Source organism: Ochotona curzoniae, unplaced genomic scaffold (assembly GCF_017591425.1).
Source record: "Ochotona curzoniae isolate NIBS_2020 unplaced genomic scaffold, NIBS_Ocur_1.0 scaffold_4812, whole genome shotgun sequence".
NCBI lineage: Eukaryota > Metazoa > Chordata > Mammalia > Lagomorpha > Ochotonidae > Ochotona > Ochotona curzoniae.
In genome coordinates this window covers 938,526-962,089 of record NW_024467124.1, presented here as the reverse complement: position 1 = coordinate 962,089, position 23,564 = coordinate 938,526, and the positions used below count along the sequence as shown (strand labels likewise).

The 23,564-nt window shown below is 47.8% G+C and overlaps 1 protein-coding gene across 3 annotated transcripts in view; it reads left to right on the top strand.

Moving 5' to 3' along the window:
- The window catches only part of PTPRM (protein tyrosine phosphatase receptor type M), a 773,655-nt gene extending 754,720 nt beyond the window's left edge, over positions 1-18,935 (top strand). For all 3 annotated transcript variants that reach the window (XM_040970558.1, XM_040970557.1, XM_040970559.1), the window contains 4 exons: positions 2,294-2,419; positions 3,429-3,592; positions 10,076-10,211; positions 18,110-18,935. In XM_040970558.1, coding sequence (XP_040826492.1) covers positions 2,294-2,419; positions 3,429-3,592; positions 10,076-10,211; positions 18,110-18,163 — 480 coding nt within the window. In that variant the 3' untranslated portion in view covers positions 18,164-18,935. The remainder of the gene's footprint in view (positions 1-2,293; positions 2,420-3,428; positions 3,593-10,075; positions 10,212-18,109) is intronic.
- The last annotated feature ends 4,629 nt before the right edge of the window (positions 18,936-23,564 follow it).

The window sequence follows — 23,564 nt, the reverse complement described above, 5'->3', positions numbered from 1 at the left end:
GTATGCCAAGAGCCAGGCGCCAGCTCAGGCCATTCATACTTCTTTGTTATAAGTGACAAGTTCTTGATCAGGCACTTGAACTAACAGCAAACAGAAAACAAAACTGAATCAGCCGGGAGAAAAATGGGCACAATGGTTCCAAGGTACATGGTGTGATTTTTACTGCCATCTCAGTTTCCCATCATGGTGCCTTTTTATTTTTAACAGTGGCTACCCACAGGTTCCAGAAAGAAAATAAACATCAACTTGGTGTCATTTCCAAGGCCGATTAATATCTTGCCACCAAGGAGTGCTGTTGAGGAAAGGAAACTTTGGTAAAAGCATTGTTTTAAAATAAATTAATGTGATGTTGAAAATACCACAGGCAAGGCTGACATAAAACCTTCCTTAGTCATTGTGTTTTTCATTCTTCACCATCAAGTTCAAACCTTTAGCTTCTTTAGATTGGATAGAGGGATGGCTATTTTGGTTGACTCACCATTCACTGAAAGCTTGCCTTGCAATCTGAGATATAAATCAACCTCTGCGACCTTTGACAATGAGATTTTGAGATCCTTTGGAAAATAAAAGCCTTCAAACGAGAAGAAATTCAACCATTGGGTTCTCCTTTTGTGATAACCTCATTTTGCTCCAAATGAGGTGATATGTTTTTCATCCACTCTTGGCCCAATAGAAACAGGTTATAAAATAATGAATTGTACCCCTTTCATTTCACCATATGCCATCAGTCTCTCGGCTAAATCAAAAAGGCGAAAGTTAAACCATACTCAAAAAAAAAAAATCACTCAACAAAGTTGCAAAGGAAGTTTAATTTCAAACTTGAAATGCCTATTAAAATTTCAGATATTTAAGGACAGGTTTTGAAAACAAATTCTTAGAAGTTAGTCATACCCACTTGTCTCCAAGTTTAGGTATTTTACAAGCTGGTGGCAAATGCAGTGCCGCTCCTGCCTCTCCAATGTGTGTGCTAACATTTGGGCAAAAGTGTGGGTACCTGGGCCCGGCACGGTGGCGCAAGTGGTTAAAGGTCCTCGCCTTGCACGCCCGGGATCCCATATGGGCGCCGGTTCTAATCCCGGCAGCCCCGCTTCCCTTCCAGCTCCCTGCCTGTGGCCTGGGAAAGCAGTCGAGGATGGCCCAAAGCCTTGGGACCCTGTACCCGCGTGGGAGACCCAGAAGAGGCTCCTGGCTTCGGATCGGCATAGTATCGGCCCGTTGTGCTCACTTGGGGAGAGAATCATCGGACGGAAGATCTTCCTCTCTGTCTCTCCTCTCTGTATATCCGCCTTTCCAATGAAAAAATAATAAAAATAAATCTTTAAAAAAAAAAAGTGTGGGTACCTGGTGTCGCCAATACCTTCAGCTTGAGACTCTAAGGAATTAAAATTTTAATTATATAAAGCTACTTCCAGGTAAAACAGCAAATCATTTACTGTTTTATGTGGACTTTCCTGGACCCATGCTAGTAGGGTTTGGACGAGCATGAAAATGTAACCCATCACTGTTACCAATCTTCAGGATTGTCCCAAAGTGGCCTGATTCCCAGAAATGATTACAACTTGCCATGCAGGGCCAGCTAGGGGAGGGTGCCTGTCCACAGATGTGTGTGCCAGTGGAAATACCTTCCCTGTCTCTCCAAAACCTGCTAAGGATTCCTTTCCCCACTCAAAATAGAATTTTTAAAGGGAAGTGCTAAGTGTCTTCCTGAAGTCTGCACTGGTTTGTAGCTAAAAGATGCTTTTTTGGGCCTGGCATAATAGCCTAGTAGCTAAAGTCCGCACCTTGCAAACACCAGGATACCGTATGGCACTGGTTCTAATCCGGCAGCTACACTTCCCATTCAGCCCCCTGCTTGTGGCCTGGGAAAGCAGTGGAGGGTGGCCCAAACCCTTGGGACCCTGCACCCATATGGGAGATCCAGAAGAAGCTCCTGGCTCCCGGCTTCAGTTCTGGCTGTAGCAGCTGCCCGGAGAGTGAACCAGCCTACGGAAGAGCTTTCTCTCTGTATCTCCTTCTCTCTGTAGCTCTGACTTTCCAACAAAAATAAATAAGTATTTATTTTTTTTAAAAAAAAAAGATACTTTTTGAGAGCAATGAAGTAAAAGAAGGCCCAGGAGAAGGATAGGTGGAGCTAAGATAGCTTACAGGAAAGTTGTAAAGTCTGCTCATTGGAAGGAAAGAAATTGAAAGGAGTTTGTAGGGGTTACAAAATACAGTGCTGACGTCCATCTAAATTGTAAGGACAAAATTCATGCTTATTGGTTTACTTTGTGTTTCTGTGTTTTGGATCCAGTTGTGTCCACAGTACTGGCCAGAAAATGGAGTCCACAGGCACGGCCCCATCCAGGTGGAATTCGTGTCTGCTGATCTGGAAGAGGACATCATCAGCAGGATATTCCGGATTTATAACGCAGCCAGGGTAAGAGGCAGGGCCGATAGCACCTGTCGCTGTGGCTTCACTCTTTTATCATCCATTGAAATGGAGGGTCCCCACTCCAGATCAGTCACCACTCTTGGGGTCTGGAATGTTCTCTCCCTCTCCAGAGAACTCCATCAGTGGAATGGACAGTAAGTGCGTTGTGCAAGGCCATGGGTATAACCAGGAATCTGGGGAAGGGTCTCTGCATGGAGACAGGATCTAAGGTTCAACTGTGGACATGTTGGCTTGTGATGACTGCTAGACCCCCAAATGAAAACATCAGATGGGTGAGGGTGAGGTACAAGCAAGCTCTGGAAGACATCTGTAACTTTCTCAAATGCTGGCAGTGCTCCAAACCACAGCGGAATGAAGTCATCCAGTGACAGAAAGGAGACAGGAACCCGGAGTGTGTGCTAGAGGGTTTCCGTCAGCAAGACAGCTGGACAACAGGGTGGGGAAGGCAGAGGAGAGGCTGGGAAAGGAGCAGCCAGTGCAGCGAGCCAGTTGGTAAAGAGAGTGAGAACCTGTGACCACTCAGTCCAAGTGACTCAGTCATGGCCAAATTCAAGCCGTTGTCAGGCTCCTAACGTGAGCTGGGTACCACTTTGAATCCTGCAGTTCTGTGTAGTCCTTCCTGACTTAAGAGTAAGTGGCTGTTGGTAATCAAAAGCCTGTCAGATGCACAGGGAAGCAGGGTATCGCTCTGCCCCCGCAGAACCCGCAAACATCTCTGGATTAGCATCCTTTACTCTTAATTCTCCTGTGATGAAAGTGAAGCCAGTTTCCCACTGAAGGCACAAAGGCAGTGCCGTCCTGTGTGTTCTCTCTCACTTGGTTTCTGCCAAATAGGACAGTCCCCATGGCTCTGATCTGGCCTGTCCTTCCAAGTGTGTTGTAGTAGCTCAGGCTGCTGGAGGAGCCACCTACAGTATTGGTAACAAGGGCTGCCCTTGCTGAGACGATGAAGTCTGTGAAGTTGAATACCACCTGTTTCCTCTCCACTCCACAGCCCCAAGATGGATACCGGATGGTGCAGCAGTTCCAGTTCCTGGGCTGGCCGATGTACAGGGATACGCCCGTGTCCAAGCGCTCCTTCCTGAAGCTCATCCGCCAAGTGGACAAGTGGCAGGAGGAGTACAACGGTGGGGAAGGCCGCACAGTCGTGCACTGCTTGTAAGTGCCCCTTGGAGCAGCCGGGGCCCCACCATGCGCTCTCACCCTCCCACTCCCTGTTTTGTTTAAGTACTGCTGGAAGAGAACTAAGGTCTGGAGGAGAAGGGGACTGCCTGGTGGGTGCCTTTCAGAGGCTCAGTTGGTTTTCTAGGAAACAAAGTAGATACTTACAGTATCTGAGTGGCATCTTGCTTTGTTTTCTGTTGCTGTAATAGCAAGTAACTTGTAGAGAACAGTAGTTGACTGGCTCCTGGTTCTGGCAACTGGGAAATCCAAGGAGCATGGCACCAGCATCAGGTGAGGGCCTCAGACTTTGGCATCACCTGGTGCGGGGCATCCCATGGCAGGACTGAGCCAGCTGCCGGCCCAGGTATCCCTTCCCCTTACTTAACAAATCCAGCAATGTCATCATCTACCCTTAGTCGCCTCCCAAAGGCCCTGCCTCCGAATAATATCGACAAAGATGTTTGAGGGGTAAGTTTAAAACATATCAGTGTGCGGGAGCTCGTTACAGCAGGCAATGTTACTGTTAGGAAGATAAGCATTGGCCCCGGAGTTGGGACTGCCACCTGCCCAAAAAAGGGAAGAAAAGCCAGCTGGTGGGATGTGTTCATGTGGCTTACCTCTCTCTAGAGAGCCCACTGTTAACCGTCAGAAGTTTTCTGAGCTTACCTCTTTCTAGAGAGCCCACTGGTTATTTGAAGTCATCCCATTGCAAAAGTATTTGCCTGTGGAAATTGGCAAAAGCTACAAGTCCAGACTTCTTCCCACCTAGCCAAGGTGCACTGAGTACTCCATGATTCAGTGTTTCTATTGGGAATCATGCCAGAGGCTTTTAAGAAGCTGCGCCTCTGTGAGTTATGTGGGTGCATGTGTGGTTATTAGGACAGGTTCTCCCAGGAAATCCAGAGAGGGTTTGGTTAGAGCCAGTGGCTCCAGTGTGGCCTCCAGGCTGGCAGTTCCAGCAGGTGCTAGAACATGAGAGTCCTAGAGAGTTTAAAAAATAATAAAAACAACCCCTCTATAGGCCACACCCAACCCCTTCAATGTTTTGCTTTGTTTCCTTTTGAACTCCTGGATTATTTCCCTGGGCAGCCAAGGTTGAGAGCCGCTCAATAGAGAGTATCACGTTTTCCAAAGCACTCTCACCTGTTTTTTCTCATTGGCAACCATATGTAGCTCATCAGCCAGCTGGAATTGGCTTAATGGAATAGGCAATTAAAGTCATGGAAGCTAGGGAACGCATTCAGAGCCTTGGTGGAACTTGACAGTACAAAAGTATATCGCTGTTCGCTGTAGTGTAGTCAGAACCGCACGTCAGAAGCTTACTGGGGTTCTGCTCTCAGCCACCTGACCCAAGTCCTGTCACAGACCTGGCCAGGGGCACGGGTCAGTCTTTAGGGCTCCTGTAATGCTGCTCCCCCCCACATTTCTCTTGCCTCTTCTCAGAGTACATCATGGTAGCGTCTCCCAGTGTAGTAAAATGCACTTCCTTGGAGAAGGTCTTGTCCTCTGAAAGTCTGTTTACTGACCCTGCCCACTTCCTTGTCCTGGGCCCAGGGCATTCAAAGCCTCCTTGGGGAGGCGGTTGCATTTGGCCTACTGGAGCAGTGCCACAGTGGAAAGGCCAATTGGACACCCAGCATCAGGTCTCAACCCCAGTTTCCTGCTCAAGCCCATCGTGAGAGGCAGCAGTGACAGCTCAGGTACTTGGGTCCCTGCCACCTATGTCGAAGGTCTAGAGTTCCAGGCTTCTGCCTGGCTCAGCCTTGGCCATTGCATGTGGTAGGGGAAGTTAACCAGCACATGGGAGGCCTCTCAGCCTCTCAAATAAGGAAATAATAATGTTTTAATATCTGTGTAGAAAATGCTAAAAGGTTTGGTTAATAGTTCACACCCTCGTTTTTATTTCTCCAAGTCATAATACAAAGTGTCTTCAGAACAGTCATGGAAAAGAGGCATTATGGAAAAGCTATGCATGGATTTCAAAACTATTTCACCCCCAAAATATACTTCCCTTTAATTCTGTTTTCCACAAGCTTTGTGAATTGCCCTTGTATAATATCTGCTCAGAGTAAGGTAGCAGTTTCCATATCCAGACTTGATAAAAACACAGCTGGGGAAAATGGCATTCTCCATGTGTATTCAACCTGCAGGGTGGGATTTTTTTTTTAATTAAGAAAAATAAATTGCTAAAGAGCGTTGGCAGGTGTATCTGCCTGTGTCTGGAGAGCCCAGCGTCTTGAACTAAGGCATGCCTTCACCAGTTTCTCATGAGGGCCGAGGCTTCAGCCCACCAAGGGAGTTGGGGCACCAGGACAGGGAAGATGCAAAGACCGCCCCCACCCAAATCACTGTCCCTCGTGTCCACACTCCTCCTCCTCCCGTGAACACTGCCATGGCTGGTCCAAGTGGCATCCCGTGGTGGCCTCTCTTCAGCCTTGCCAGACCAGGTGGGCATTTGTGCTTTCTGCCCTCTGCCTGCCACATCCTGGCCCTTTGAAAGCCTCTGTGGTTCTCCCCTCCCACCTCAAGGTGAGCATGATACCCAGGCCTGATGAAAATGTTGGTTTCTGTTGAGATTTGTAGAGCTAAGTTGTTTTTTTTTTTTTTTTAAGTTATAGGCGATGTAATAAGTAATGTTAATATAAACAGGCACGCTCCAGGCTTGGCCAGAACTAGAGGCTTTGAAATCACTCTATTCCTCCTCTCTGAAGCAACAGCCTTGCATGCAGTAGGATGTAGCACCACCTAACGGCTGTGGGCAGATTTCCTGCCTGAAACAAACCCACAGGTGCTGGGGGTGTGTATGTTCCTTGAGCCCCAGACATTCGGTGTGTGCAAATGAAGAGATTTTTTATATACATTGTCTCCTGTCCATCCAAAGCTGAATAAATGAATAGGATGAACATGCCACTGTTTGGAAATGCTTGCTGGAAACAGCAGCTGTAGACAGCAAGCGACAAAAGCTGCTGCTGGCTGATGGAGAGTTACTTCAAGATGTTTGTGGAAATGGAACTAACAGATAAACGTTTGTCAGAATTTTGAAGTCTATGCACAGTTTTTATTTTTCTTTTCTTACAAAGATTGTTTATTTGGAAGACCCAGTTACAGAATATGGAGAGGGAAAAAACACTTCCATTTGCTGGTTTACTCTCCAAATGGCTACATCGGCTGGAGCTGGGTCAGGCCAAAGCCAGAAGCCAGGAGCTTCATCTGAGTCTCCCACGTGGGTTCAGGAGCCCAGATGCTCAGGCCATCCTCCGCACATTAGCAGTGAGCTGGATTGGAAGTAGAGCATCCAGGACTCAAACCGGTGTCCATATAGGATGCCAATGCTATAGGTGGTGGCTTCATGTGCTGTGCCACAGCACTGGCCCCTAGGGTTTTCATAACACATAACTAATAAGACTAATAATCACATGAGAATGGCCAGGGAAGGAGCCCCATCAAAGGGTCACTGATTGCAGGACCCACCTGCGTGGGTAGGTGGGGGCCCCTCCGTTCAGCCCTTTCCAGGTGAATCACAGCCAATGTGTGAAAATGAAAGAAGAAAACTCCTGGGAAAAAACATGGAAAATCTTCACAGTGACGAGGGAATCAGAAAGATTCATGGAGCCAGGACACAGAACACTAGCCTTGAAGACAAAGATTGGCCGACTGAATCTTAGTCAAAAGAAGCACCTCTCTTCATCCAAAGATGGTAATAAGAGGAAGAAAAGTTAAGACAGTGGGAGGAGAGCTTGTGCTGCATTTCTCTAATCATGTGACTGCAACAGGAACTGGACAGTTAAACCCAGTTTGTTCAGTGGACACAAATCTTGACAGGAGCTTTGTTTAAAGACAAGGTAGAAGGCTATCCAAATAGCCAATGACTGGATAGTCGTCATCTTTAGGAAACTACGTACTGAACCCAAGCTCCAGTGTGACCTCATCACCCATCAGAATAGCTGAGATTCTAAACACACAAATGACAGCAGCCAGTGTGGGTGATGCCTTAGATAAACTGGAACTCTCACACACAGTGACTTGGAAGCAGATGTTGTAGAGCTGAACTAGGTGACAGCGAGACTGCTAGGGCCAGACTCATCTGTAGTCTCCAGCTTTAAATGAGCCAAACAACACATGACATGCTTATGGCAGGTTTCCTCAAGATGCTGGATTCCGAAGACTGGAAACAGCTCAGACAATCAACAGCTCTTGGACCATGTATGTACTGTCAGAATAAACTGATCCAACAAGAAACATCAGTTCTCACACAGACTCAAAAAAGTGTGTAGTGAACAAGTCCGTTTGTACAAAGTTCAAAAGTAAACAAAAGAAACTCCTAGTAATAGAAGTAAAAATAGAGATTGTCTTTGGTGGCTCTGGTGATACTAGTGAGGAGCAAGGCTGGGAGGCCTGGGAACACTGACCAAGGCCTCTCCCTGGCCTGTAGCAACACCAGGTGCTGGTAACATGCCATGGTGAAAGATCACCGAGTTACTGGCTTACCATCCATCCATGGGCTACACCGGACACCTGATGTTTAGTGTGAAAATCATAAACAAGAAACAACCAGATACTTTGTGCTGCCTCTTCAGGAATACCCTGGTAAATAAATCCAGAATTCTTATTGGGGTGTGGAGCTAACTATCAGTTTGCAGGATGCGCATGGGTAGAGAGCAGCAGGTTAGACAATGGCGTCACGATATGATGAGTGAGAAAAACACAGAATGTGGGGCTCTCTGCAGGACCGGGGGACCTATTTCCTCCACAAGTAAGTTCCGGAAGGGAAAAGAAAAGCCAAAGAGCAAAGAGGAACTTATGGATTAAAATAAAACTTTAAATGCATTGTGTGAACTTTGCTCAGAAGAACGTTTTTGAAAATCAACAAGAAACCATTTGGGAAATTGGACGGACTAGCAGTTGGATTAGAAGAAACCAGCAATGCTTCTTTATTTTAGATGTGACAGTGATTTTGTGTTTGCTTTTTAAAACAAAGGAAATTACTGTTGGTTCCTTAGAGAAGGCATCAGTGCTATAGCTGACTCCGGGAAAATACCTACCTGCAAAAGTAAACCCCTGCTCCCAAAAAGGGACAGGCTTGTCCCAAGAACTATTGTTGGCCAGAGCTGGAAAAACTTGAGCTACAAGATAAATATTGATGCTGTTGAATTTTAGTTCACATAATTAAAATAGGTGTGGTTCCATCATAAGTTGTAAAAGTAAATAAGAAAAATAAACAGACATTTAATAGACATTTAGAAGGATGAGGAGAGGTAGAAAACCTCCCTTGAGTAAGCACTTTAGTCAGTGTTGATAGGATCCATGGTTGGGTGCAAAAAGCAGAAAACAATGGGAACAGCAGACCCTACACGCATCAGTTACAAAGAGAAGGGTAGTAACTTTGCAGAGAAAAAAATTCTAGTGAACCACATCTTAGTAAGTGAGCAAGGCGAACATCATCATAGGCAGACAGTGTGTCACGAGCCCCATGAGGGAGACACTTGGCTTTCCCATCAAACTACATGGCCTCGTTTCCAATCACAAGAGACCCCAAATGAAGACTCTGTGCCTTTCGGGGGTCTCTCAAGCTGGAGCTGGGGGCAATGTGGCTTCTAGGCCACATTCCACACTCCTTATCCTTTATAGCGTATAGAATAACTGGACCACACTCTGCAAAGTGTTTCTCAATAATCAGGAGGGCAAGCAAAGACTGAGGGACAGCACAGCTGGAAGAAGCTGCAGAGGCAGACAGCTCAGATCCAGCTGGAGCCCTGAGGCAGCTCCTAGACTGGGGCCCAGACAGCTGGTGGACCTTGACCTGGGGCTACAGCTCAGGACTGGTGTGCCAGCTAGAGTTTAATGGGACATTCTCCTCCAGCAAGCCTGGGATACAGGGAGCTCTTGAGGTTATTTCCTGCAATAGTTCTAAACATCTAACTGAGTTCAAAATTCTGTTTTCTTTCAAAAGAGCTTTTCTATTTTAGAGATAATGAAATACTGATAAGATTTTTTAAATGCCTGGTGTATCATTGAACCCGTTCGTCACCAGTTTCCCTGGCAGGCACTTGGTATGATGCTATTCAGATAGTCAGTCAGCCTTTCTTCTGTGGGTTCTTACTAGGGGTCGTAAGGGAGTGGACTCTAGAGCTGGGACAAAGCAGAGAAAGGTCTTTCCAGAGCTTGGCTAAGTTGCTCCCTTTCCTTTGGGGTGGGGACTCATTGTTCTGCCAAGGGTCCTGTGGGATGTGTGACATCATTGGCAGGTGACTTACAATCACCAACTGAACGATTAGCCTACTCTAATGTGTTACTGAATTCTGAGTCCTGCCTATGGATTACGCAGCCCCTGGACATCCCCCAATCCTGCAGAGAAATGCTGACTCAGGCGGGGAGTTCACCTGGCCACCAAGGCCTGTATCCTGAGTCCCCCAGAGCTTAGAACACACCATTGCCCAGATCACACATGAGCCAATCTTCTGATGTCCTCTGTCCCAGGAATGGCGGAGGTCGCAGCGGCACGTTCTGTGCCATCAGCATCGTCTGTGAGATGCTCCGGCACCAGAGGAGTGTGGACGTCTTCCATGCTGTGAAGACGCTGAGGAACAACAAACCCAACATGGTGGATCTCCTGGTAAGACCCCTGACCTGCCCTGTCCCAGTCCCGTCGGTGGGACCTCCCTGGTTCCCAGGCAGCCGTGTGGCTGCCAGCTCAGCGTGATGATGGTTTGCGGAGGAGGAGCCCCTCTCTGAAGCATGGGGTGATCGGCTTGCGTATCCGAATTTGCCGCCCCTGCTTTTCTCACCCTGCCTCTCTTCCCGTTTTCACACTGAGACTAGGTTGCACCTCCTTTGAAATGTGGAAATAGCTGAAACTCACAAGTGCACATCCTTATTAATTTCTCTTCCTGGCAGTGCCTTCCACATGGCTAAGCAGTTAGTCTTCACAGAGAAGAAGTAATCAGAACACGTGAACTGCCAGATTTTCAAATTATATATTTTATAAATAGCTTAATCGCCTAATATTTATCAAAGCTGCGAATTTGAGTTTGACATCCAGAATATTGCATTTAATTATGGTGGCCGTATCTGAGAGAAGCATGAAAGGAGTTGAGAAACAAAGGGCCATGTGCAATTATTAGAGGAGTTCGTGAAATCTCCTTTTATGTGGAGCTATGGAAACGCCAACGACTGCGAGTTGAGACTAGGAGAGCAGCTTAAAGGAAGAGACTTTTCCATAGGATTTTTTCCTTTCCGTGTGATCAGAGGAGGGATCTAAAGGAAGCAGTAATAGGACTGAGCCAAGGCTGTGGATGGCATGGGGCAGGGAAGAGGGAAGAAGAGATGGTCCAGGTGTACCAGGCCCAAAAGCAGCCTGGTCTGTGACACACCAGGGGCGGGGTTCAGATTTCTAATAAAATAAAGGGACTCAAGAAAGTTTAGAGTTGAGTTGAAATTGGGGAAGTGGCTGTCTATGGTCCCTACCTGCGACTGGAGGAGTCCCGGGCTGGGTATCGTAGTGAGCGATGACAGCCAGCTGCTGGGGCATCATGGTCAGGTCCCACTCAGCACAGCGTACTCTGCAGGGACCTGACCAAGTCAGTGGTGCAAATGATGGGACAAGAGCAGCCGTTTATGAAATGAATGGAGACCCTGGCGGCTGGACCGTAAGGAAGAGTGTACCTCCAGCCCCCGTTCTGCAGTAACTTATGAGTATCTGCCATTATATGTAATTTTTTAAAAGACTGTTTTACTTGAAAGGCAGACTAATAGATCTTCCATCTACTGGTTTATGCCACAAATGACTACAATGGACAAGGCTGGGCCAGACTGAATTCAGGAACTAAGAACCCATATGGATGGTAGGGGCTTAAGGACTTGGGCCATCTTTCACTGCCTTTCCAGGCACGTTGGCAGGACCTGGGTCAGAAGTGGAGTATTTCAGTACTGCAACTGGCATTCACATGGAATTCTGTGGTCGCAAGCAGCAATTTAACCTCTGCACCACAAAGCAAGCCCCAGTTACAGGTGATTCTAGTGGAAGAATTGGAGTCCTTAGATGCTAAGCCCTCCAATAGGATAGCATCAGCTTTAGGATATGGCCAGTGGCAAAGAAACATTAAGAAGGCTGTACAATTTTTTGAGAAATCTGTAACTATCCGATAGCCACAAAAGAAATGTCCTAATGATTTTTTCAGGAGGTTTGAAGCTTCTAGAACTGAATAGGAAGGAGCTCGTGTCGTTGGTTTGGTTTGTTGGGTACTTTCTGCCCTACGTCATTTTCTGTTTGGTTTGGTATTCAGACATATGTGTGTTGGCTGAGAGAATTAATTAACTTAGGGTGATAAAAATCTGGTATAGTTTTATTAGACAGAACAGGCCATCTGAGAACTGAGCACAGAATGTTGTCCTAGCAGCTGAATAGAATAATGAGCATGTTCCAGAACGCCCTGGTGGTGCTTCTGAGCTGGCCTGGAGTACGGGAGAGGAACCCCCTGCGTCTTCCCACACAGAGCCTGGCCCCTTCCATCTGAGACAGTGAAATAGCCCACTGCCTCCTCCCCTCCAGTGTAGGCTATGAGCTCAGAAACAGTACACATGTCCCTCACCCCACATGGCTCTGGTTTGTGATGTGGGCTTCTCAGTTGGCCAAGTCACCCATTCATGTAGAAGCCTGGTAGTGTCAAGGCAGAGCCACAAGATCCTGCCCATTTCTCTTCCCATTATTCTTCTGAGGGGAGCCCTGGAGAAAAGGTAGGGAAGTCACTGGGAGGCAAAAGCATTTAGAACACAACTTTGTTTTCAGTCCCAGCAGGGGCATCTGCACCTGTTCCTGACCCCTGTGTCAGCCCAACTTCTAAGCCAGGCATCTCTTCCCCAGCCTCCTGACCCATCCAAGACTTGGGTCCCTAAAGGGCAGGCTAGGAAGGCCCAGGCTGAGACTCCCCATTGCATGCCTCATTAGATTCTGATGCAGGCCCAGGATGGGTGTCTTTGAAGCCATCACAACAGCAGGAAGCTGCGGATCGCCACCATCAGTCTTCTCTCTCCTGTGTCTCTACACTTGACACTTGAATTTCTCTGAGCCCTGTTTTTCTAAAGAAACAGCTTTGGGGAAATGATCACACCTGGAGACATCACAGTAGGTCCTCCGAGAGGAGATGGAAGTGTTGGAAGATTCTTTCCCCCAACCTGAGCCCTGTGCCCATGGATGTGTATGGATGGACTCCTGGGCAGGCCTGGCTCAGCTGTGTCCTCAGGCATCACACTGGCACCTGTGAACGAAGCATCTGTTTTGAGCTCCATGTTGCCCAATGAGATTGACAGCCTCTTCCACCCAAGCGGAGAAGCCCAGGGCCCTTCCCAGGGTATCCGTCAGGGTGTGGAGACCAACCTTCTTGTGGTCCTCTGTGACTCTCAGGACTACCCCACTGGAAGTCAGGCCTTGTTCTTCACGCACCAGGCGATATTGCCACCAACACTGCATGCTTGAAACGTTGGCTTATGTAGGGCACTGCCTGTCACCATTATTCACCATGTCCTTCATCGCTGCTGTCTTCTGTCTTTTCCCTATGCTTGCTCCCTTCTCCCGCTCCTTCTTATCCCAGTGACCCCCATGATTAGTTCCCAAGCCCTTTCTCAGGAGCAAGACACGTTTCTGCTGAAAACACCTACCCTTGGGCATCCCAACTTCCCCCAAGGCCCACTGACACTGGTGTCTGCCCAAGTACGGCCCTTTGCTGTTTATGAGAAACGTGACTGGCTCTGCTAGGATAGTACCATGTTACCAATAGGGTCAGCCAGTGTCTTACCTGAGTTCTGTTCAATTCAGCACATATTTCTCAGCCCATTTTGCTGGGCATCATATTGGACAACACAAAATTTGTAAAAGACATGGTCTTCCTTCATGGACCTGGTAACTCTGTGGAGATGCCAAACCTGAGTCCTTTCCTAACCTCAGCTCTTCTCGTCTGTGAAATGGAGACAAAAATTCCTAAGCCAGACAGTAGGCTGCAGGATGCCCTGTGTGTGAAATATGCAGGTAAATCCACCGAGGTGGAAAGCAGAATCGTGGCTGCCAAGCACCTGTGGAATCGGAGTGACTGCTGGAAGGGTGGGGGTTTCTTTACAAAACAATGGAAACATTCTCGCTTAGAAAGGAGTATGACTATGAAGACCCCTGCACTGTGCCTGTACATTACATTGTGAAGGTTGCATTGGCTCTTATTGACCTGAGAATTCTACCAAGCAGAGTGGGGGTTCCTGTGAGATGAGCAGAGGAACCTGGTCCTGGAGGAGGAAAGGGGCTGGAAATGGGTCTTTCAACACCTCCCCCAGTTGGGGGTAGAGCACAGGGGACTTCCTTCCACTGCTGCAGGTACACAGACTGGCCATGGCAAGACTCCTGTTTTGTGACAGACTGGCTCATTTTAATGTTTGTTTGAATTCGTTTGCAGCTTGCCCGAGTGACCCTGTCTGGACTGGTCTAGTCAAGGCCCCAAGTGTCTGGCCTGGTCTAGTGAAGGAGCCTGCTTCAAGTCAAGAGATTCCTATACATTCTGTTTTAAAAGAGCAACCTTTTAAAGGATCTAGTTTATGATTTGTGAACGGCCATTTTTAAAAGCAATATCAAAATGATGATGGTGGTGGTGGTGGTTGCTATTGACCTTAGGTGTCTACAGGGCTCACCTTCTTACAGGACCTGTTCCCGTGAGTTATTTCCGGTACTGAGTCATCCACACAAAGGCAGGGGGCACCTGTGCCACACCTGCCCTACAGACAAGGAAACCAGCCCAGTGCAAGTGCAATCCAGACCAGACACTGATTCCCACCCCCAAGTCCATTGACTTTTGACTGCCCCAGACTGTTTTATCAGCTTACAGGCTGGACTCACAAAGTACTCCTGGGGACTTAGGGTCTTTTTTGCTTGGTTTTTTTTTTTTTTCTGGGAAGAAAAAGGAAGGAGGGAAAAATCAGCAACATACACAAAACAATTCAACCAAAATGCCAAATAGACTGTAGCCCAACATATAATCCGCAAACACGTGGTCCTCGAGGGACACGGCCAGTGGGAAAGGGACAGCTGTGACTCCTCCCTCGGTGGCTGTGTGGTTACTGAGTGGCCAGCACACCATTCCCAATTACCAGGAGAAATCCAGAGAAGGGCCGTTAACCCTCCTGACTGGGTGAGTGGGCAGGACCTGAGGACCCAAGCAGCACCCAGTCAGGATGCTAGCAAACTGAGTTTCAGACAGGCTTCCTAGAATGGGGGCCTCCTCAGGCCAAGAGAATGTACACCCTCCTTGGGGGATCTCATACCCCGCTCATGTGCAGTCTCAGGAAGCAATAAGAAAAGTTTGCTTCTCGGGCCATCCAGGGGCCCTGTTCCCAGGGACCTGCAGCCTGCCTTCAGAGAGTATTTGGTTGCTGTTTTTCCAAGTTTCTTTATTTTTAATGGATAACAATTGTCTATATTTATGAGACAGACAGTGACACCTGGTAGACCAATCAAATCAGAGTTATCAAGTCTTCATAAGCAACAACCTTGAAAACATAGTATGTAATGCAGACTGGCTGCCGACCCCACGCTGCACGTGAGTCAGAGAGCTTTCCAAATGGCCCTTGGTCAGGCTGTGCTTCAGATCAGTTATTCCTGCTGGGCCCAGGGACCAGTGCACCTGCTGGGCAGTGGAGCTGAAGCAGGAGGAGGTGGAGGAGGACCAGCAGGTATTAACAAGGTTTCCAAGTAACATGACTGCCTCTGAAACAAAGCCTGCCTTTCTCCCTTCTGCTCCCCTCCTTCCCACATACTCCACACCTGTGTGTCCTCTGCAGAGTTTGAAGGTACCTTCTTCCATCATCTGCAACTTGCCATCAGACTCAGTCTCACTTCCCTGCTTAATGTTTTTTAAGAAAAATGCACTGTAGAGTATCTTGCCTGCCAATTTGCATGTGGTAGGGCCAAAGGAGACTGTGGATTTCCTTTGTATGGTCAACTAGCTCCTTGGTACAAGGGCACCTCAAATAGGAAAAACTCAAAAAGGAAAATTCAAAATTAATTTTGATGCAAACCTATTCAAAATCCATGGGGACTGACAAGAGTTGCTCCAGACCCATCCTCAAGTACAGGAAGACTGGCCACAGGGATATGGATCACAGGGACTAGGTGGAGACCAGGTAGGGACCTGAGCTCCCTCCCACGCCCTGGCCTCCTGCTCCCTCCACTCCAGCACATGTGTGTGCACAGCCTGGTCTTTGCGTGCAGTTCCACAGACGCTGCTCTGGAAGGGACAGTTTATAGTAGGAGACTTCAGAAAGTTGGTGAGAAAGTAAAATGAAACGATACCAATTTTTGGTGCAACATTAAAGAAAAATGTTGGAATTCCTGCCTTCCCTGGTCATCTGACTTTGAGCTCCCAGAGGCAGGGGCTGAGGGTCCTGAGCTACACCCAGCATCTGTAGCAGCAACACTGTCCCTGGCTCCCCAGAGATGCTGAGAGCCAGCCTGAGCTACCTGCTGCTCTCACCAGCCTCCAGGAGGCTGAGCCCCTGCCAGTGCCATCTCACCAGGGAACCAGGGTGGATGGATCTTTCTAAGGGCCTTGGCTAGAGAAAGTACCACAGACAGTTTGCAGAGCTATTAGAGCGACAGTGTGAATCTGTTGGTGCCTTTGGTACAGACCGGTCACCCCATGTGACCAGATGGGAGTGTTGAACCCAGTGCTCCCATGTATGATGATTAACATCCAGGGACTGCCTCGTGTTCCTGGCAGGGAATCCATCAGAAGGACCTTTTCAGCCTGAAGGACCTGTCAGCCAACACAGAGAAGTCTGCCTTCCTTCTGTAAAGCAGGTGCATCAGGGAAGGAGGCTTGCCCCAGGAAACCCTCATAGACTATTTTTGAATATTCTCTGGCAGCTGAAGTGGGGTGTTTGAAGTACCGGGAGTGGCTGTGGGCCCCCAAGTTCCTTAGACACAGCAGCAGCTGCTGTCATAGGCAGAGGAGCTGTCTGCCAGGGGGTCTGGCCTCGGGACTCCCATATGGACCAAGTTGGGAACTTAAATATTCACCTCGGCCTAAAGAAGCTGGTCAGGGACAGAGTTTTGGGGGTCTTGGAAAGGAATAGTAGATTTCCCTGGTGATGGCTTGGAGAGAGGAGAGCAGGCCAGGGCCCCCGCTGCTCCCACCTGCAGCCTGCTGATGCTGCCCACGTTGGAAGGTGCCTGGGAGCGAGGCATGAATGTGCTGTTCCTCCATGAAGCACAGGGAGAGCTCATGTGGCTTAATTACACTATTCTAACACAAGTGAACTACAAGAGGAAGCCACAGCAGGCGGGCCCACACTAGTGATCAAATGTAATCAGTGTGGGAAGAGTATAGGCATTTACCCAGGTGCCTGGAGGAAGGGACACAGCATCCAGGGTCTTGCTTCTCCTTCCCCTCACTTTCCCGATTCAGAAACCGCTTATCACAGCATCTCAGGGATTGGCAGCCCGCTTGCTGTGAAAACTGTAATCACACCTGAGGCAGGGCAATGCTGGTGACTTTCCAGCAGCAGCTCCTTAGCAGTGATGTCTGCAAGCCCCTCAGTCTCCTCTAACCACACTGGAATGTGTTAAAAGGACAAGTCCTAGTCCCCGCCCTCTACTGCACAGTTAGATTCCTGCAGGATCATTTGCATGTGCTCAGGGGTTGGATCTCCCGGACGCCCATGAGAGAGACAGCTGGCCCTAGGATGCACAAAAAAACAATTGTGAAGACTGAGAGGAGTAGAGTCGCTTATAACCAATGTGTCAGCTTGGTGGGGTTGGCGATGGCCTTTTAGGGTTTTGAAATTCAAATTCTTTTAAAAACTGAGAAAGCATTAAATACAAAAAAATTATAAATACTAGAATGGGAATCAGAGCTATCACTTTGCCTGAGGCAAGCAATAGTTTCTCCATTTCAACAGTTTAATAAAAAAAAAAAAGCAACAATCTGCATTTGCTGACGAGCTCTTGTGTATAGAGAAGAGAGAAGAGGGGCAAATCTTCGCAAGATGAGCTGGATCTGCAAATACCACCTCCTGTTGCCACGGGTGCTCCACTCCCTGACATCAGCACTGCAGTATTTGCAGAACCTGAGCCATCATCCTAGCATTCTTAATACACTACCACTGTCATGAATTGCTGTGCCGCGGAGGGACTCGTGACCGTGAAAAAAGCCTGGGCATGTTCTGTTACACATGCTTTTTCTTCTGAAGATTTTTAGTCTACAGCTGGTGGAGTCCTTTAGATGCAAGCTGTGTGTGTATTGCGGTTGTCCAGAACTTTCCAGGAGCTCTGATGAGCACAGATAGCCAGGTCCTGCTTGCCAGGCCCTGCAGGAGCATCTCTGAACAGTGACTGTTCATGGCTCAGAACCTCGACTTGCCCGAGTCATTGCTAACTCAGATCCTTCCCTATGGGCTCCTGTCTGTCATTATTATTTTCAGAGAAAACAGTGCTTATATGTTACAGAGCTGGCATTTCCCCCTCTTCGTCTTTTTCAGGAGCAGTACAAGTTCTGCTACGAGGTGGCCCTGGAGTACTTGAATTCCGGCTGATGGCGTCCACCAGCCTGCAGGCAAAGCCCTCTATACCACAGGGTCGAGACGGGCCACGGTGTTCCTGTAGGAGAGATGAAGACTTCTCAATATGCTTATTTGTGCTTTGCATAATTGGCTCTTTTTAAGAGCCCCAGAGCGCATTTCTAAAACCGCTTGCACTGCCCAATTCCCAGTCATGCTGCTGCTGACGGAATCACACGCCCAGCCAGATACTGTACTCCCAGTTGCCGGCTTGTTAGAGCAGCGTAGACATCTGGTCAACCGAAGAGCACAATTATATTCTTATGAAGGGTTTTGTACCTTTGGGGGATGATTTCGGGGCCCATGAGCCTCTGTTGTTGCCGCTGAGTGTCCGTCTTTGTTCTGTGGAGAATGCTATCTGGCATTATGATGATATATTATTTTACTGAATATTTGTATTTTAACATGTTGCATAATAGAAACTCCTGTAGCTTTTCAGAACTAACAGATAAACGTGGAATGGATAAAGAGATGTTGTATGAGTTCCTGTTTCTATCAGATTTGTATTGTGTCCAAAGGAGAAGCTTGGGAGGACTCAGCTCAACCCATGTGGGACCCAACGATCAGAGATCCAAAGCTTTTCTGTGTGTTTATACTGTAAATATTTTTGATTTCATCAAATTATTTATTCATTAAAAGAAATTTTTGTGAAGCACAGTGAGTGACAATCATTTTTATCAAGTCCTGGAATTGATGTCCTGTATGATGTTACCTTGTGTGAATTCTCAATAAATGATGGCCCGTGACCAGTCCTGGTGTATTCCCGGTGTTTCAGCACACGGGTGGCAGAAGCCGCCCCTGTCACACCAGACCCCAGCGGGGAGAGCACCTGGGGGCTCATCCTGGTCGTTCTTCACTGACTGGGTAATTCATCAAGGAGAGGAACTTGTTTCTGGCTGGTCTAGAGGTGTCGAGCCCAAGGTTAAGGGCTGCTTAGGGGGAGGGCCCTCTTCCTGTGTCATGGCATGGCAGAAGAACAGGTGCACCTGTGGGACACAGAGGCAGAGCAAGGGCAGCAGGAACAGAGAGGAAGAGGCCTCACCTTGGTAGCTAAGTGACTCCCTGACCCCACATCACGACATCAGAGGGCGCCACCTGCTGGCACCAGCACCAAAGTAACCCAAATGTCAAGGTTCCATGACAGGTTTAAGTTCTGCACTGGCTGGGGGAGGGAACCTGGAAGGGACTTTCCTTCTGTGTCACATCAGTATCCGTCTTCCCCATGGCTCATGCCAGCTCCAAGCATGCCAGGAGAACAATGTGTAAAGGGCAGGCGCAGCTGAGCTAGACAGTTTCTGCCAGAAGGGGGGATCGCTGCGGAGCAAGATCGGCGCCATGGTGCTCCCCGCGGCTTTGACCTCTAAAGCAGAGGGGAGAAATGCTGCAGATATCCAGTGAAAATCAAAGTTGAGACTTAGGCTGGCTGAAATGATTGCCAGTATCTGGTGTAGACCCAGCTCTGTGAAGTTCTGGGCCACTTTCCCCTCAAGTCCTCTCCACCCCCTGAGCCTGGGTGAACCGGCGTTGAAATGACCTGAGGTTTCTGAGTCTAATGGCACAACCATTTGCCAAGCGACCCCTGGCATGGTGAAACCCTCACCTCACACTGAAGTTAATAGTTTTCTCTAAACCTTTGTCTTTTTCCTCATAGCAAAAGTGGTGATAGAGGGGATTTTTTTCCGGTTTCCCAGGAGACCTTGCAGCATAGTTGAGATCTTTCGTTTGCAGTACAGAGATCTCTGCCCCTTTGAAGCAACCAAGGCCAGCCTCTGAGTGGAGAATCCTTGTCTGATACTCTGGGCCCCTGGATTAGCTCAAGCTGAGCGTCCCAGCTGTCAGTGCCCATAGCTGCTGTGGAAGCCAGAGAACCCTGCTCCCAATCCCTTGCGTGGTCCTCAGAGAAGCTTCCTGGCAGTTTCCCGTGGTGTCGCCATTGCAGTCAACATGACAGGCATAGCTGCCTGTCTCAGAATCCCATTGCCTGTGTTTTTTCCAGCTAGAGACAGTCACTGGAATCCCTGGGCATAGGAAGGGGAGGGCAGATGTGAAACAGCGGTTATGCTGATTTTACACTCATAAAGGGGATCAGCTGTAGATCCTGCTGCTGCCCTGCCCTACAAGGCGAGCCCCCAGGTCAGCGACCACGGGCGTGAGCTCCCACCAGCCCCCTGCCACAGTGCTTCCTACACCACTCGCTGGAGTCAGCTAGAAATCGCCAACCCCCAACAGGCTCAGTGAACAGGAGGCCTTCTCCCACACCCCAAGGAAGTGGCCCCTACACACAGGCAACTCATTCCCTCACATTCCAAAGCTGTCTCAGTTCTCCGGGTGAGCTGACGCAGGCCACGCCCCGAGTTTCTCACGACTGCTCCGAAATCTTAAGCATATGAGATTCTAAGCCCAACCTCTTCCACTGCTAGCTTTCTCACTGTCTTATTCCCTAACTCGCTTCTTGCCTTTCTCCCAGTACAACCTAAACCTCATGTTGCTTCACTCTGGCGTCATCCTTGACCTTGTCACCTTGTAGTTCCACCCACACCTTACAATGGGTCAATTTTAGAGAAAGCTGCGGAAGACTTACAGTGACAGATGAGCTAAGATGACAAAACTCATATTGAACCACCTAACAGAGCTAAAAAGCTGGGGAAAGTGTATTTTGAAAACTGGTAATTCAAGGCAAATTTCCCTTTCCCCTGGGGAAATACACTAGCTTACTTAGGGGTGGGGGTGTTTTGTTTTATTTTTTTCTTTACCTTTTTATTCTTTTGTTTGGACAGAATGAAAGAAGTAGGAACGGGGAGGTGGATTTTGTTTATCGTTTTAGCTCATTTCCAAGGGGTGGTGGGTTTTGTGCATGTGTGTGTGTGTGTGTGTGTGAAATAAATAAAGTTGCTTTTGAAAATAAACAATAATAAATAAACGGCATTTAGTATCCAGTGTTTAGCGAAGTGGTCAGTGCCACGTGGGACACCCACATCCCTTATTAGAGTGCTTGCGTTCAAATCCCAGCTCTACGTACCATCCCAGCTTCCTGCTAAGACGCCTTGTGGAAGACAGCAGGTGATGGCTGGGTCCATGTCACCTGCGTGGGAGACCTAAGCTGAGTTACTGAGTTCCTGAAGCCTGGATTTAGCCTGACCCAATCCTGGATGTTGTAAATGTATCTTAGAAGTAAACCAGAAGATGGAAGATCTCTTCTTTCTGTCTCTTTCTGCCTTTCAAATAAATGGAAATAAATAATTTGTAAGTGGCATTCAGGATACTGGACACCAGACAATGAAGGACACAGATCTACAAGAAACCAGTTGGGTGACTCCTGGGATGGACCTCAGGTTACAGCCTGTGGAGAACTTCTAGATGAAGGATGCAGGGAAGGGAAACCCAAGTGGACCCCAGTGATCTGCCCCTTATATGAGGCGATAGGCCATACAGTTTAACAAGGCTGCAGTGGCTGAGGGTTGCGGGGCAGAGTACCAGAGATGAGAGAGCTGTAGGGGGAGAAGTTCCAGAGTTCTTCAGTGTCCCCCTCAAGTCTGCAAGTAAGAATGAGTTGGTTAGTGTGAGCACACAAACAAATTACCTGAGGCCAAAGAAAAGCACCCAGAAAGACCAGAGGGAGCAACGGTTGAAGCCCAGTAGGCCAGAACAGTGCCAGTGAAGAGAGCCCAGGATGCCTTGACTCCGAAAATGAGGCAGAATCATCTCCAGGCTGGGCACGGCTGAGGTCCCTACCTTGCAAAGCAGAGACTAGGGGATCCAATTGCTCCCAAGCAACAAGTACATCACGGCATGCAACTAGAGAATGTTTATAGGGGCACAGAAAGATCCAGTCCCCAAATAGACAAAATTGATAACATCCAGTATCTAATCCTAAATTACCAGGCACTCAGAGAAGAACAAAATGACATGTAATGCAGATAAAATCACTTGAAACTGACCCAGAAATAACACAGATGATAAGAGAATTAGTAGATAAGCACATAAAAAGTAGTAATTTTATAACTGCCTTCTCCATAATCAAGATATTAGAGGAAAGATGTAGCATGTTTGGCAAAGACATGAGGAATATAAAAGGAATCAAATAGGACGTGAAAGCACACAACCTCAAATCCTGCAGTTCAAAAGTGTTCTCCGTGAACTTGAATACGTCAGTAGAAACTATCCAACAGAAAGTGCACGAAGAAAAGATTGAAAACAAAGATAAACATAGAGCATGGGTGAACTATTGGAATCTCTCCAAAGCTGGAGAAAAATGGGGCATAAAAAAGATTTGCAAATGTAATAACCAAATTTTCCAAACTGGATGAAAATGATGAACTCACAGTTCCAAGAAACTCCGTGAATGCAAACACAAACAATCCAAAGAACACTGTAATCAAGTGTGTTACACTCTGGTGAAGAGCAAATAGTGTGTGCAGAAAAAGGTAAGTAGGGCCTGGCGGCGTGGCCTAGTGCTAGAGTCCTCACCTTGAATGCACCAGGATTCCACATAGGCGCCGGTTCTAATCCTGGCAGCTCCACTTCCCTTCCAGCTCCCTGCCTGTGGCCTGGGAAAGCAGTGGAGAACGGCCCAAAGCCTTGGAATCCTGCACCCGTGTGGGAGACCTGGAAGAAGTTCCTGGATCCTGGATTCGGATCGGCACAGCATCGGCTGTTGCGCTCACTTGGGGAGTGAATCATCGGACGAAAGATCTTCCTCACTGTCTCTCCTCTCTGTATATCTGACTTTCCAATAAAAATAAATAAATCTTAAAAAAAAAAAAAAAAAGAAGAAGAAGAAGAAGAAGAAAGAAAAAGGTAAGCAACAGCAGGCCAGGGCCGCCCTCACCCACCCCTGCCAGGCCTTACAGTTGGGACTCCCACATCCCACCTCAGGGTGCCAGTTTCCTGCCTATTGCATGTCCAACCCAGGTCCTTCGTGATGCGCCTAGGAAGTAATGGATCATGACTCAAGTACTTGGGCTCCTGTGCCAATGCGGGAGATTCCAGGGGAGTTTCTGGCGCCCGCCTTCAACGTAACCCATCCCCAGCTGTCACAGCCATTAAAGTAAACCAGTAAATGAAAGAGATGAAGAATCTCTAGCTCCTTTTCCTTCTTTCTCTCTACCTCTATCTCTTATTCAGCATTTCAAGATAAGAAATATTTTTTTTAAATAGTAATAACTACAGCAGACTCCAGATATATTGATTGTAAGCCAGAAGACAGACAGACAGCAGTCATTTGAAGGATGGAAGGAAAATGTTAACCTAGATTTCTATACCCCACAGAATTTACCGGCAGAAACAAAGGTAAGACACTTTCCAACATACAGAAACTGAAAAACATCACCACCTGGGCGGCATGGAGCACGCTGTGAAGGAAATGTCCTCAGATACA